Genomic DNA, 13464 nt, shown 5'->3' with positions numbered 1-13464 from the left:
TAACTTCTGACGCCAATGGTAACGCATGAATATTGGAATAGTTTACGTGAATTTCGCTAATTGAAAAATATTTCTACATACGCGTTTGCTTCCGCGTAAATGTACAATACTTGTCTATACGCGGTTGCCTGTTTATTTTTTCACGAAAGATAAAGAATTATTTCGGAACAATAATCAGTATCGCGAGTTGTTAATCAAATTTATTAAGTCTATCAATTTATAAAGTTTGTCGATAATTCATCGTTTCTCTTTATTAATATTAGATTTATCCCCTTCGTTTGTTTTATTTAATTTCTATACAATATAGAGATTTATTATTATTATTAAATTTATTCTCTTCATTTATTTAATATATTTTTTATGCAATATAAAAATTGATCCTATGTTATTAGTAGATAATAAAAATAAAAAAATATCTTTGTCACACATGATCGAAAAGAGAAAGTGCGCATTTCTGTCATTTCTAATCAAAGTGCTAAAAGACAGTGCTGGTTAATAAGAGTGAGTTAGCATTATTATCATAAAGAGAAAAGAGAGCGAGAAGTTGACTTAATTCACACATTTTGATTCATCGCGTTTGAAATCTCGCTCTTAATATTCGTTATCGATCATTACTGTGACTTGAAATACGTTAAATATAACGTACAATCATTACTAGCCGCCTTTATACGTACATTAATATCGATTTGAATATGAACAGAACACGATTATAGACTTGACCATTTGCATAATTGGACAGTGTCGTAATAAACTCATTGTCTATGTGATTTTTATAAAAAAAATTTAGCGGCTTTAACTTGTGAAGATATGTTTTTTCTCTCTTTTTTTCTAATCGTTTAATAAAAACTTTATAATTTGTAAATGTATATCTATATGTCATATAATATAATAGAATAGTTAATGTGATTTCAAATTCCACGCTTTATTATTATAAAAAGAAAAACATGTACTATAAAAATATATTCACATATTTATCTACCACATGATGAGAAGCGAGTATAAAAAGAGAATTTAAGGTGATTACAAAGTTTCCGCGCGTGCTTATAATTACAAGGAGCGCAACGAGTATTTCGCAACATGAAAACGTATTTTCCGCGATGTGACTTTAATTAACGCGCATTTTCTCGTGTACTTTGAAGTAATATAAAACGTGATAAACGTCCGCTTTACAAACCGCTGTACGTTGCACGATTCAAAGGAAAAATGATAAAATCACTCGGTTGTTTAAGACGAAGTTAATTCGACGTGTCTGGCTTGTTAAAATATTTTACTAGAGATGTTTTTAAAATTAATTGGATTTATAATTTTTTTTATTCCGTTTGTGTTAAGTTAAATATTTACCGCTCGTATTTGATATTGACTATCTAATTCAGTAGCATCAAGATATAGATTGACCTATTTGACTCTTAACACCATTTTCCCTCCTTTAAATTATGGAAATAGCCAATTTCATTTGTACTAGAAATAATTCAGTGTGTCCTGAAATTACATAAAAATTACTTTATAAAGAATATTTTTGTATGAAAATGATCTCTCTTTTTAAATACGGTTAATTATTAATTTTCTAATGACCTAGAAATTTTACATATCGTTGCAACTATTAATTATTTGCTATTATATAACATATAATGATTAAATAGTTGGCAATTTAAAGGCATTATATGTCAAGATCGTCTATAAGTGTGCTATTATTCGGAATAATTGATAAGTGTACATTTCCACATAAAAATCGCAGATCTGTAGCTCACTCTGGCAAACCATGGAGGTCGGTCGATAACACATTAGCTGGAACGACCCGATAGTCCGATTGGAATCTTATAGTCGCAATAGTACACGACGGTATATTTATAAAGTTGTACACTTTACAATCTTGGCAAAAAATTGTTCTCGTTAGTTTCGAGTTTAACAGCAACAAAAATGGGAACTCTTGCGATTATATGATATTTCTGTTGCTTTAAGAGGTCTCTAAAAAGAATTATGAGAATGATCGTTTCCCTTCGACGTATCCGTCACAGGATCGATAAACGATTTGAATTATTCAATCAGATATTCTCGATGGATGCCACGAAGCCTTGCACAGGCACGAGTTAAATTTACACTAACTCACCATTGGTATTTCCTTAAATAGTCTACAATGGCTCTCGCTTCTTTTAATTTATTTAAACGATACGGAAAGAATATATTTACAAAACTAAAAAAGTTTATTATATAAATATTTAAAATGCTAAGAGAATTATTCTGAAATATTAATGAAATATTATTTATATCATAGACAGATAATTGTATCCTAAATTTTAATCCAGAATTGTTACTATTTTGGGGGGGGGGGGGACAAAGTAAAAGAAATACATACTTTTTCAACCATCTCACTGCAATTATGCTGTAATCAAAACATGACGTATCTAATTTCGATCTGCACCTCTCGCGAATGCCAGCTGTTCCCGAAGAAAGATCGCCGGCAAGTTTCTTAGTGGCATATGATTTATCGCCGCACCATTCTATTACAGAGATTGCGTTTCAATAAGCCACGACGAAGAGTAAACGTGCACGTCATCTCGCGCGAGGCACATCCGTGCACGTGTGCACATAAGTATATGGCGTACCTGTGATTTGCGACCTGCGTAAGGAACACCTGCGTTCGCAGGAAGTCGCGCGTTAGCGTCTCCGCGAGAACAGCTTGTCGATAAATAGCACGTGCTCATTGTCCGATGACTCGCAATGATGAGGGACAATGTCGAGTCGCAAGGCCGACGATACGTCGCATTGTTTCGCAAAGTTCATTACACATACAATTCCTGTTTATTTATTCGACCTCATTGCAGAATTTCGCAATGCTATTTGCATATCGCGCGAATACACACACGACGAATTACATGTGACTTTAATTGAATCCTGTTATACAACCTCAATTTCATCTGACCCCATTACACGAATAAATTTATTTCGTCGCCTGGCTCCAAAATGATGTCATCCGTTGGGGAAAGTAAAAAACGGAAGTAGGATAAAATAAAGTTGGACTGAATAAATGTTTCGTCTTAGAGTTGCATTAACCAGATTGAAATACACGAGGCGAAGGAAAAAAAAAAGTGTTTAAGTACCCTGCGCTTACACCGGGATTTATATTCCGCTATGAGATTAACGCCTTTCGGAAACGTTTCGTTGGAAATGTCAAGTGTTGCAATTAATTTCACGTTACTAATTTGCGATGGAGTTAATCGGACGCTATTGCAACGGATTCGCGACGCGGGCTTTAAAAAAATGCAATTTCCAGGCAGGTTGCTGCGTACGCTGACCTGCATCACTGACCGTACTTTTTACATTCGCGATATGTATTTAATCCGGACCAAACCTCAAATTATGCAGTCTTGACACGTGTGTTTGTCCGAGTGCACACTCTGCATTTCTCACATAACCTGCATCGAATGCATTCACGACTCACGATGACATTTTACGCGACGGTATTATCGATGACCCGAGAGGTATCGAGAAATCGATTCGCCAAATATTTTGACAGTAATCAAAACCGGACGATGATACGTGCAAAGACACACAAATGAGCGAAATCAATTATATAGCATTAATTTAATAATATTAACGGCTGTTTGTGCTAGATTGTTTTACGAGCAAATGAACTGAGACAGAATGCACGAAAGTTGAAAATTTTCTTAAAATTTTTTTCGGATAACTAATTAATAAATTTTTAAATTCCTTCATAACAATCAAATTTATTCAAATAGAAGTAAATTAATGTTTGCTAATAATGGTATCTAAATCTTGTAGTTTCACGAAAATGTCGTTTCTTCATATAACTTGTTAATGCATGCGATTGAATTGCATTAATAAATATCTGTGTGTATATGTGTATTTTTTTATCTATAAATATAATTCAAAATTTATTCTCCAACATTATTAATAATGATATATTAAAAAGTCCTAATCATCAACTATTCATTAATCCTCGAGATTAACAGAAGTTAGTGAACTTTCAAAGGGAAAGTTCGAGTTCTATCCCAGAGATAGTCGATCTCGCATCGCATATATATACATGCACGTATACACACAAGGGAGAGGAGAGCTTAAGTGAGCAACACGGTTAAGTAACACACACATGCACGTCGGATTCACCCCAAATTAATTCAACATTTCATCACAATTTATCAAAGAGAAATATGATCGCGAGGAACAAACAATGCGCGGAATAATTATCGAGTAAACAGAGAGTCGTCTTTACGACGTGCGTTTTGCCTTGTCCGACGCGACGCGAGAAGACGGATACACATTGTGCACTTGCAAGCACGGCTATAACACATGTGCACACTATGTGACAACACACTCTTTAAATACCTCATAATGAACAGCCACGCTCTCGCGCGAGAGCATCTTACGTACGCGCCTCTGCATGACCGGATGCTGCATATAGAGATAACGACGGCGCTCCCTCTCGCTTTCCCAGTGGAAAGCGCGAGCTTTAATCTGGGGGAGCTTGCGGGCCGTAGTCGCGAGCACTGACCTACGTCACTGAGCGCACTTGGAATACTAGTGAGCATACATCGTTGGCTGCGCCGTGTAGGTGTGTTTCCCACGTGCGTGTGGGTGGTCCTCGTTCTCTGTTTCTCTCTGGGTCGTGTCGCGGGGTACTTATATATCTATCTACCTGTCTATCTGTGTATAATACTAGTGTACACGTATACACGTTATATACATATATCGAGAGCTGTACATGCATTCGTGTCAGTGCGGCCGACTGCACGGCAGGGCGAACCGCACCGCCACCTCGCGAAAACTGCATCCACTCGAGGGAGAGACCGCATCCAACCCCGAAACAATCCCGCTGGAATCCTTTCGGGGATTTCCCGGTCTCATTGAAACGGCGACTCGCTGCGCGCCGGAAACTTGAATGCTGACAAGTGCATTGTTATCATGGCGCGCGTCGCTGCTGGCTGGCGTTTCATCGCGATGTTGATGATTACTTTGAAGCGGTTCCGAGGCGGGCGCGGAGCTGACGCGAAATCGTCACGAATATTGCTTTCGAGAGCTATCGCTAAAGCAGTCGCGACACACCGAGTATCATTACGGGGAAAAAGATTACATCCTGTATAACGAAGTTCAAAGGAAGAACTTGCGCGAGATTTTTAATTAAAACGTTTAATTCGCTCGCGCAAAGAAATGCATTTTACTAAAATTAACAAAATGCAGTCACCGTGTAACATATTCGGAAAATAATATATTCATCGAATAGAGAAATCTTACGAAACAGAATTGTTTTTTTGCACAATTTATAAATTTCATTATAACTCTTTCTTTCTCAAAGTCTTGGGCCTTTGCTACGATTTGTGGAAAAAGATCCAATTAAGCCGTCAACTTTGCAATCAGTTTGCAGCGAGATTTTGCACGGCATATGTCGTCCGCAAGACAACGGGTGAAAACTTCATTATTTCCGGTAAACGAATTACGAGCGGTTTTTGATAAATGTCTAGAAATATTTGCGCTGAAAAATACAGAGTCGAAGGCAATTCGGCGAAGAGCCCTCGGCGTTCGCGGTCGTCCAAAATCGATAACGTCTGCTGGCGTGAGGCTTTCAAGAGCACTCTCGGCAAATAAAAAACGATAAAAAAAAGAAATGAATATAAACAAGAAGGGAAGAGAGAAATCATTGCGGAAGCTTTTAATTAAAAGCGTCCGCTGTGCAGTGCGAACAATGCGGCCATTGTATTGCGTGCCATTTGACAGTTGGCTGCTGGAATGCGCCGCTTTATGCGATATTTTCCGTATATAAAGAGAAATCACTCTCAATGGGGAGACATTGATCATTAGCGGATCGTCGCTTTGAATGAAGAATTTTCTGTACTGATGCAGCATCCAACGATATGTCCATTCATGTATATATATTTATTCTTTCACTTAAGTCTGTGAAGGATATCGCTTGGACACCTGTCAAACGTTTACGACAAATAAAAAGAAAGAATCTTTACACGAGGATCATTGGCAAGAACATAATTTACAATTATATACTCTTCTATATGAAAAATGTCAATTTTATATACGCTTGAAGTATCTATGCCTCGAATAAATATAGGTAACTGAATCGCGACAAGAAAAATAAAAATATGATGTAACATTTAACGTGAATAACGTTTCATTTAATTCCTGATATTTCGATATAAAGAAACAATTTTACTCTTGTCCTGTACAGAGAATTTATTATTAATATATGCACCTCTACTTACACCTCTTTTTTAATATATAATTTTATTATTAATATATATATATATATATATATATATATATATATTTTATATTAATTATTTTCCAATGAATATTATCGTCTTAATATAACTTTTTGCCGTACATTTTTTGTGAGCAAAATAAAAATATATATTTTTATTGTTATTAATATATGTATATGTATTTTTATTTTATTCGCAAAAAGTGAGAAAAAATTACATTAAGACGATAATAATGTTGAAAGACGTGACTGTTCCGATTTCTGCATTTATAACAAAGTACGCGAATAATGCGGCAGTCGAATAAGTCGAGGGAGAGTTCTTGAGAAAAGGTGGTACAAGGAGTAGTTTAGTCAGACGCAAGTCACGTCAGAGTCACTCGCGAGTCACGAAGTCGTTAGGCGCGCTGCGCTCTAGCTTTCGTGTCGCGCGATATCGAGCGACTGTTCTCGTCTTCGTTTCTCGAGACACGCATGTTCGCGCGACTAACCCGAGTCTACAGTCTCACGAAGTTTCTCGATTGATTTGCTCCTATCACGAGAATACGCTTCAATAAATATATTCAAAGTAGGAAATCGCGCGTTCTTTCCTTCGTATTCTTGACAATTTACAATAATCTAATTTTGCTTGCAAATATACGTGTGTGTAAATTGAAATACTGTTGAAATTCGTACATTTTGTATTTTGTATCTGATTTCCGTTCACTCGCGTTTAAAATTGACATCTAATGTCGCTTGCAAATACAATAGACCTTCAACCTTGTAAAAAGGTCTTTAATGACCTATTTGTAGGTAACGTATAATTGCATCGAGTGCGATATCGCATCATATTATGACTCTTACTCATAGCTGGTTCAATCTGTGCAGCTGCCTGGTCACGAGGGATTAATCACAATTAGATTAGAAGTAACATGGCAACGTTAAGTTGATCGTAACACATATCGCGCAAATTAAACACGCGTAGCGATAACGCAGTCGTGTTATTTAATTTTGTCGCGCGGTCTATTCACTCGAATCACGATTTGCCGAATGATTGTAGACTGATTTGCAATTTGCATCCAGCCTGTAATTTAACTCTGCTGACATTTCTCGCGAGTTTCCCGATTTTCCATACGAAGCAATTTTAATTGCATCCCTTATCAGATAATTTTGATCATTCGTAATCAGTGATAAATAATGCAAAATCCGAGAGTGTAAGAGATTTTTCATTTAACATTTAATCAGGAATATAATCTGCTCGATAAAGTTAAATGTCAAGGCGAGGAAAATTATAGACAAAATTATGAACTTTGCGTACTTGTGCGAAAATTGCGGGTGCGCGCGATAAAAAATGTGCACACGATTGTTAAATAATTATCTAAATTGGTTTTCGCCGCGATAATTTGCGAGACGTGTAATATATTCGAGTGTAATTATGAGTACTTAAAGTAAATGTCAAGTACATAGTACATGCAAAAAGTTCATTAAACTATATATTACATTTCTGTGACTTACTTACTATTTAACACGCATGCACATTAATGATCAATTTTCAGATTATATAATACACATAATTATATATTAAAAAATTAAACATACTCAACACAACGTGTTTATGTATATAGCAATTTAAAAAAAATTAAATTTTTTATAATAATTTTTGTACTTATACTCCCTTATATATTAATTCAATTTCACAATATTTTTACATCTACTCAGCGTATAATTTAATGAAAATTACTTTTTTAGCTTGTTATTTTTAAAATATTAAGATGATGTTATAAAAAAGCTTGGATAATATAACATATTGAATAATTTTTTGTTCTATATAAAATAATAATCTAATGTAAATCTAAGATATATATCATTAACTGAAAAATTTATGTTCGCAATTTATTTGAGTTCGCACTACGCTGGCAATTCAATTTAGCCATAATATGAACTGAAAATGATAATTGTATCTAAAATAAATGTTCTGGATATTTCAAATAATTTTATAAGATTCTTAAATGCATTAGATTGCATTGTTATACATTTACAATGGTTTCTGAAATAACTTTTCTCTCCTGTTTTATTCACAAACTTAAAAAATATCGCGAATTCTTCGTGTAATTTAAAAATCGGATCTTGCGCTTGAAGAAAAGCGAGGTTTATTGTCGAACGTTTTGCTGACTGAGAAAATGGACAACATCGGAGGTAATATCTAGGTCGTTCTAGGTCATGCGAAGAACGATGATTATCCGGTGGAATCATACGTGGAAAAGAAATATGTTTGACCCTCATATACCTTAATCTTTTTCACTTCAATCCTTCACTCCATACTTTTTGTCGTATCTAGATCACTTTTTGTAAGATTTTAATGAAAGCTTGCAATTTCGGAAAACTCGTGCTTTCGCGTTCAGATTTAATGTATCCTCGTTTCTCATAATGATACTCGTGCAGGGAAAATTCAGAGAATATTTTGGAATATCTATCGTTCATCTCTTGCGATTATTTTCCTCGTATAAACACAAAAAAATCATTACAAATCTTAAAATTTTTTTCTAAACACAAATTTTATTTTTTATATTAATATGAAATTCGAATATATAAACTGTTTTATTATATTATAATTATTTTGCATGTAAAAAGTCACGATATGGCCGCGACTTCATGGAAGTCCGATCTAGAATATCCCCTCACTTGGCCTAGATTCGATAGACGTCGCAATAAGAGAGGTTCTCATAAAAAACGCATCGATAAATTACAATCACGAAAGAAGAAAGAAGGAAAAGGCGAATTTTGCGCAGAGACAGCGAAGAGAAAATGTCACGGATAATACATTCGTGCTTCGCCATTTACTTGTTGGTAGAAAATTATATTATCGTGCCGTTCGCGTAGCGTCGTGTTAGATTGAAGATGATGGGAATGGTAATTTATTGCGCGACATAAATTATGTATAATGTTGAAACGACCCTCCTGGCGCGCGACGAGTTTGTAGTTACCTTCGTTATAACCGGTGTCTTTCGCCTTAAGTAGTTGAAACTTGGTCTTTAACGGGTGCTTGAAACGCTCGTGCTCTTGTAAGAAATTATCTGACTGCTTCTGAACTTGCGATATAGCACGAAGAAGTTTTATTGATTGACTAGATAGCTTTGAAAAAATATTAATGCACCTCGTAATTTAATTATAATGAACTTCTGCTAATATTTTAATTTACAAAAATATACATATTATGAGTAAGATTATTGAGTAAATAATTAAAGAAAAGAAATTGATGTATTCAAAAAATAGAGAGTTTTAGTAATAAATATATGTTTACATGAAAAAATTTGTGTGAAAAAATAGTAACAGTGAAAAACGCTATAGAAATTAAGAAAACACGCTTTGATCGCATGTCTTAAATTGCGAAATAACTGAATTCACAACGCGAGATATAAAATCATTCGATTCGAAATGAGAATAATAATACATCGACCACTTGTAGCACATGTATGTGGCTTATCGTTACACTTTTCTCATCCCCAAATCTCGTTCAATGCCGCGCGAATGCGCTGTAAAGACAATTGCAATCGCTTTGGAAAATGCATGCCTTTTAAAACGTTCTCTCTTTTAACGATCACCGTTCAGGAGAAACGATAAGAGCGGTGCGACTTTAATTTGCGACTGTGACAAATCGCACGTAAATCACCGATTAATCCCGTGGAAATGACTCGTGTTCTCCGACGCAGATACATCCATTAAATTATCGCGCGAACGAAAATCTCACATTGTCACGCGTCTGCACAATTTATATTTAACGATTCCGCTCGTTCTCTCCGAGACGGAAAAATGCATCAAAATTCGATACACATCGATCGATTCGCGCGATGAATACAAAATGCCTACAGGAAATTTCAAAGGTTCAGCTTCAAAGTTTTAGTTTCAAAGTCTCCGGACAGATTTTTATATTTGACCTTAGAATGAAAATCTATGATATTTTCGATATATTTTCAATGTCAATAGATAACTTGGAAAAAATGGAGCATTTTAAATATATGCTATAAAATACATAACATTAATAAACGTATATGATAACGAATCTAATGACGTAGGTATAAATATGAATTTTACCAAAATTCAATTTCGTGGGCTATTTTTTGGAAGTGATACGGGTATTATTACACAAGCTCGCGCGTATTTTTCTGTAATTAAAACCGCGTAATTATCTATCTGGTCGGGATAGTGATGACGCGATAAAGCTCGCGCGAACGTCGAATTAATTAACCTAATTCCTGAATTATTTATATATGACCGAAACTATTATAACTGTATGCATTTGCGGAGACTCGCTAGCTGATCAACAGTCGACGTAATTAAATATCGGAAAACGCGTGGTATAATTTGAATGTGCACTTTACAAATCGTGCCAATGCATACGCGGCCGCGAATGTTTTGCTCCACATCGGTCCCGTTATCGACCGGTCAACGATAGAAAAACATTACACCTCGGGGAGAAGCGCGATCAATAAACGCCTTTCGGTTTTTCACACCCGAGGTATCCAAGGACGTCGAGTTCGATGCGGGAAACACCCTCAGGACACCCTGTGTCGTACCTCTCCGTCATAAGCCTACGGTAGCGCAGTCCTCTTTCGCGATCGGATCGTTCACCGCACCATCGGAACCACCGAACCGCCACCGCCGTCGAGCCGCGTCGCGTTGCGTGTCCGACTCTCGAGGCCGACGAGCTGCAAAGTCGCGGCCGAACTGTTTTGTCCACGTGTTGCGGCCAGTCAACGGGGCCACGGTAATGCAGATGTCGATCTTACCACGTGGTAGACGGTAGCGGGATCATGCGGTTTTGCGGGGAGTTCCCAAGCGATTCTCCGCCCTCTGATGAAGGGTGCGCCAAGTTATTTTCAGGTAAACGTGCCTCAATTATTTCGATCAAGATTCGAATATCGAAACTACTATAGCAATCATAATTGGATCCCAATAAATAGGAGTAAAAAAAGTACAGAGACTCAAATCGCGAAATTTCTCCGCCATTCCTAAAAGTTTGCCACGATCGAATTTTTAAATCGTTAAAATTTATTATTTGGATTTTTAATTTTAATTCTATTGATACGCGCATCGATAAAACTGATATTGCACTATATGAAATATAAATGTTAGATTCTCTGTACACCTGTACATCAGCTAGTTCACGCAAGTCCTTAACGTTTGTCGGGAATTACAGCACTCGGTAACGTGGAAGGTCTGTTCTCCGACCGTTACCAGCCATATGGAAGCCGCATCCATCGATTTCGCGGTAGAGGCGAGTATCTTCGGGGATGAAACCGTAGGTGGCGAATATTTCGAGCTCGTATGCGCATGCGCCAGTCATTGCCTCTGAACGAGCAATGTGCCTTTGATCCGTTACTTTCATCCCCCTTCCTCCCCCAATCTTTGTTGCACGGAATTTAAATTTTCCAAATCAAGCAACGAATCTAAATGTTCAAGTTACAAAGATAGAACTTTCCCTCTCTTCTCAGTATGACTTATATTGAACAAAAGTTTACGCGGCTTCTACTTTTCCGCAAACAGCTTATATCTGTTTGGAGTGCGATTATTAAACCGCGATGTTAGATAATATTTATTTTCTTTTCAATTTTTTCCTACATTTTAATATTCTTACCTTGTTGAGTGCCTCATGGCTGATGTGCTGGATACCGTCAGACTGAAGGATACGGTCGACCGAATTCGGTCTAGGAACTCCATCCAATTGAGCCGTCTCTTTTAGTTGGGGCGGCGACGGCGGTGGCGGCAACTGTTCCTCCACCCCTGCATTATCGTATCTCGTTTTCTGTAACAAAGAGAAAAACAATTTCATCTCTCATATGTTATCCTACAAACATCAAATATTGTAAGATTCCCATGCCGAAATGTCATAACAAAATATTGGCTTTCTGACATATTGATATCTCAATCATTAGATATTAATCAATCGTTAAATATGAACTTATAAAAACACAAAGAGTACTTTCTTGTTAATTTTTATAATTAATTTTCTTCACATTTATTCGGTTGCAGAAAAAACATCTTTTTTGGCACCGATGCAAAATTTTGCTCAGAACTTACGTGACTCCAACAGCATTCGCAACCATCTCCGCTATTCTGGGAATTATGTGAAATCGCGTTATTAACGTCATGATCGTCGAGCAAAACCAATTTTGGATTTGTATGCCGTCTCGCTCTTTGACGTTTTCGTATTTTGATCGGCACGGCGAACATGTAATCACTGAATCGACGCCTTGAATGACGTACGATCGACACCCAGTCTATCATTGCGCAAAAACAATCCGCGCGCGATATTTCGCGAATATATATATTTTTCAATGTATACTGTCCATCAAAGTCCACTCGATTTGCCGTTGCACAAATTTTCAGCGAAATAGAAGCGCTATATAAATGTCGAAAAAGATGACAAAAATTAAATTGAGATGTATAATTATCCAATAGAAATGTCATTTACGTTTTATTAATAGAATAAAAAGTATTATAAAAAGTTTTATTATAGAAAGTTGTCTATAAAAATGCACTCTCTAAATGTACATTAAAATACATATTTTATTTCAAAATGTATATTTAAATATACATTTTTACGTTACGTGATTTTAGTTTCTCTCTCGCTAAAAAAATCTTATGTATTTAATTCTTGTATACTGAGTTCTTACTTTATTACACTGTTTTAAATTTTTTCAATTGCGAGGGCAGCTTTTCCATTAACATTTAAATTTTTATTTTTGAATTTCGGGATAAATTTTTATGATTTGTTTAAGCTGTTCGGCGTTTTTGTTAAAGCTGCTCGAATGAGTGCTTTCAATCGAGTATCACGGGCGTGCCCATCGGAGAGATCGATACCAATGGCGAAGAGAACGTCGGGAATATATGTCACGAATCAAATCCCTCTTTTCTCTCGCTTCTCGTGCTCGGAAAGCGTGTCATAAGTATCGAATTGTCTCTATATTCCTGTCCCTCTTGTTCCATCGCGCACGCTTTTATTCCCTCGACATAGTCACATCAGCTATTATTGTCGAGTACATTCTGCGAACGCGAATAAAGGTACCACAATGACATTGTAATCGAATGCGCATTAATACCGTATGTTAACAGGAGTGTGAAAATAATATTGCAAGTGCTATTCAGCGAAGCGTGTTAATTGCATTAATCAATTCATTAATACGCCTCTAATAAACGATCTTTGAACACAAATACCATTGTACAAAATATTCTTTAATCATCGCATAAGTAATCTTTCGAAT

General features: G+C 36.2%; 1 protein-coding gene and 1 long non-coding RNA gene across 15 annotated transcripts in view; one reads left to right on the top strand and one right to left on the bottom strand.

The window, feature by feature from the left end:
- Dlg1 (MAGUK family member discs large 1) overlaps positions 1-13464 on the bottom strand; it is a 276280-nt gene that overhangs the window by 173284 nt on the left and 89532 nt on the right. For all 12 annotated transcript variants that reach the window (XM_083099768.1, XM_083099758.1, XM_083099759.1 and 9 more), the window contains one exon: positions 11838-12005. In XM_083099768.1, the coding sequence (XP_082955894.1) occupies positions 11838-12005 (168 nt within the window). The remainder of the gene's footprint in view (positions 1-11837; positions 12006-13464) is intronic.
- LOC145971760 (uncharacterized) overlaps positions 1-13464 on the top strand; it is a 152343-nt gene that overhangs the window by 49632 nt on the left and 89247 nt on the right. The gene's annotated exons all lie outside the window — the stretch shown is intronic.

The sequence above is a fragment of the Camponotus vicinus genome, unplaced genomic scaffold (genome assembly GCF_025532165.1).
Source record: "Camponotus vicinus isolate PSW18456_S1 unplaced genomic scaffold, iyCamVici1.0 SCAF_5, whole genome shotgun sequence".
Taxonomy (NCBI): Eukaryota; Metazoa; Arthropoda; class Insecta; order Hymenoptera; family Formicidae; genus Camponotus; species Camponotus vicinus.
Note: the sequence above shows the minus strand (reverse complement) of the source record. Positions and strands in the feature narration are given on the sequence as shown.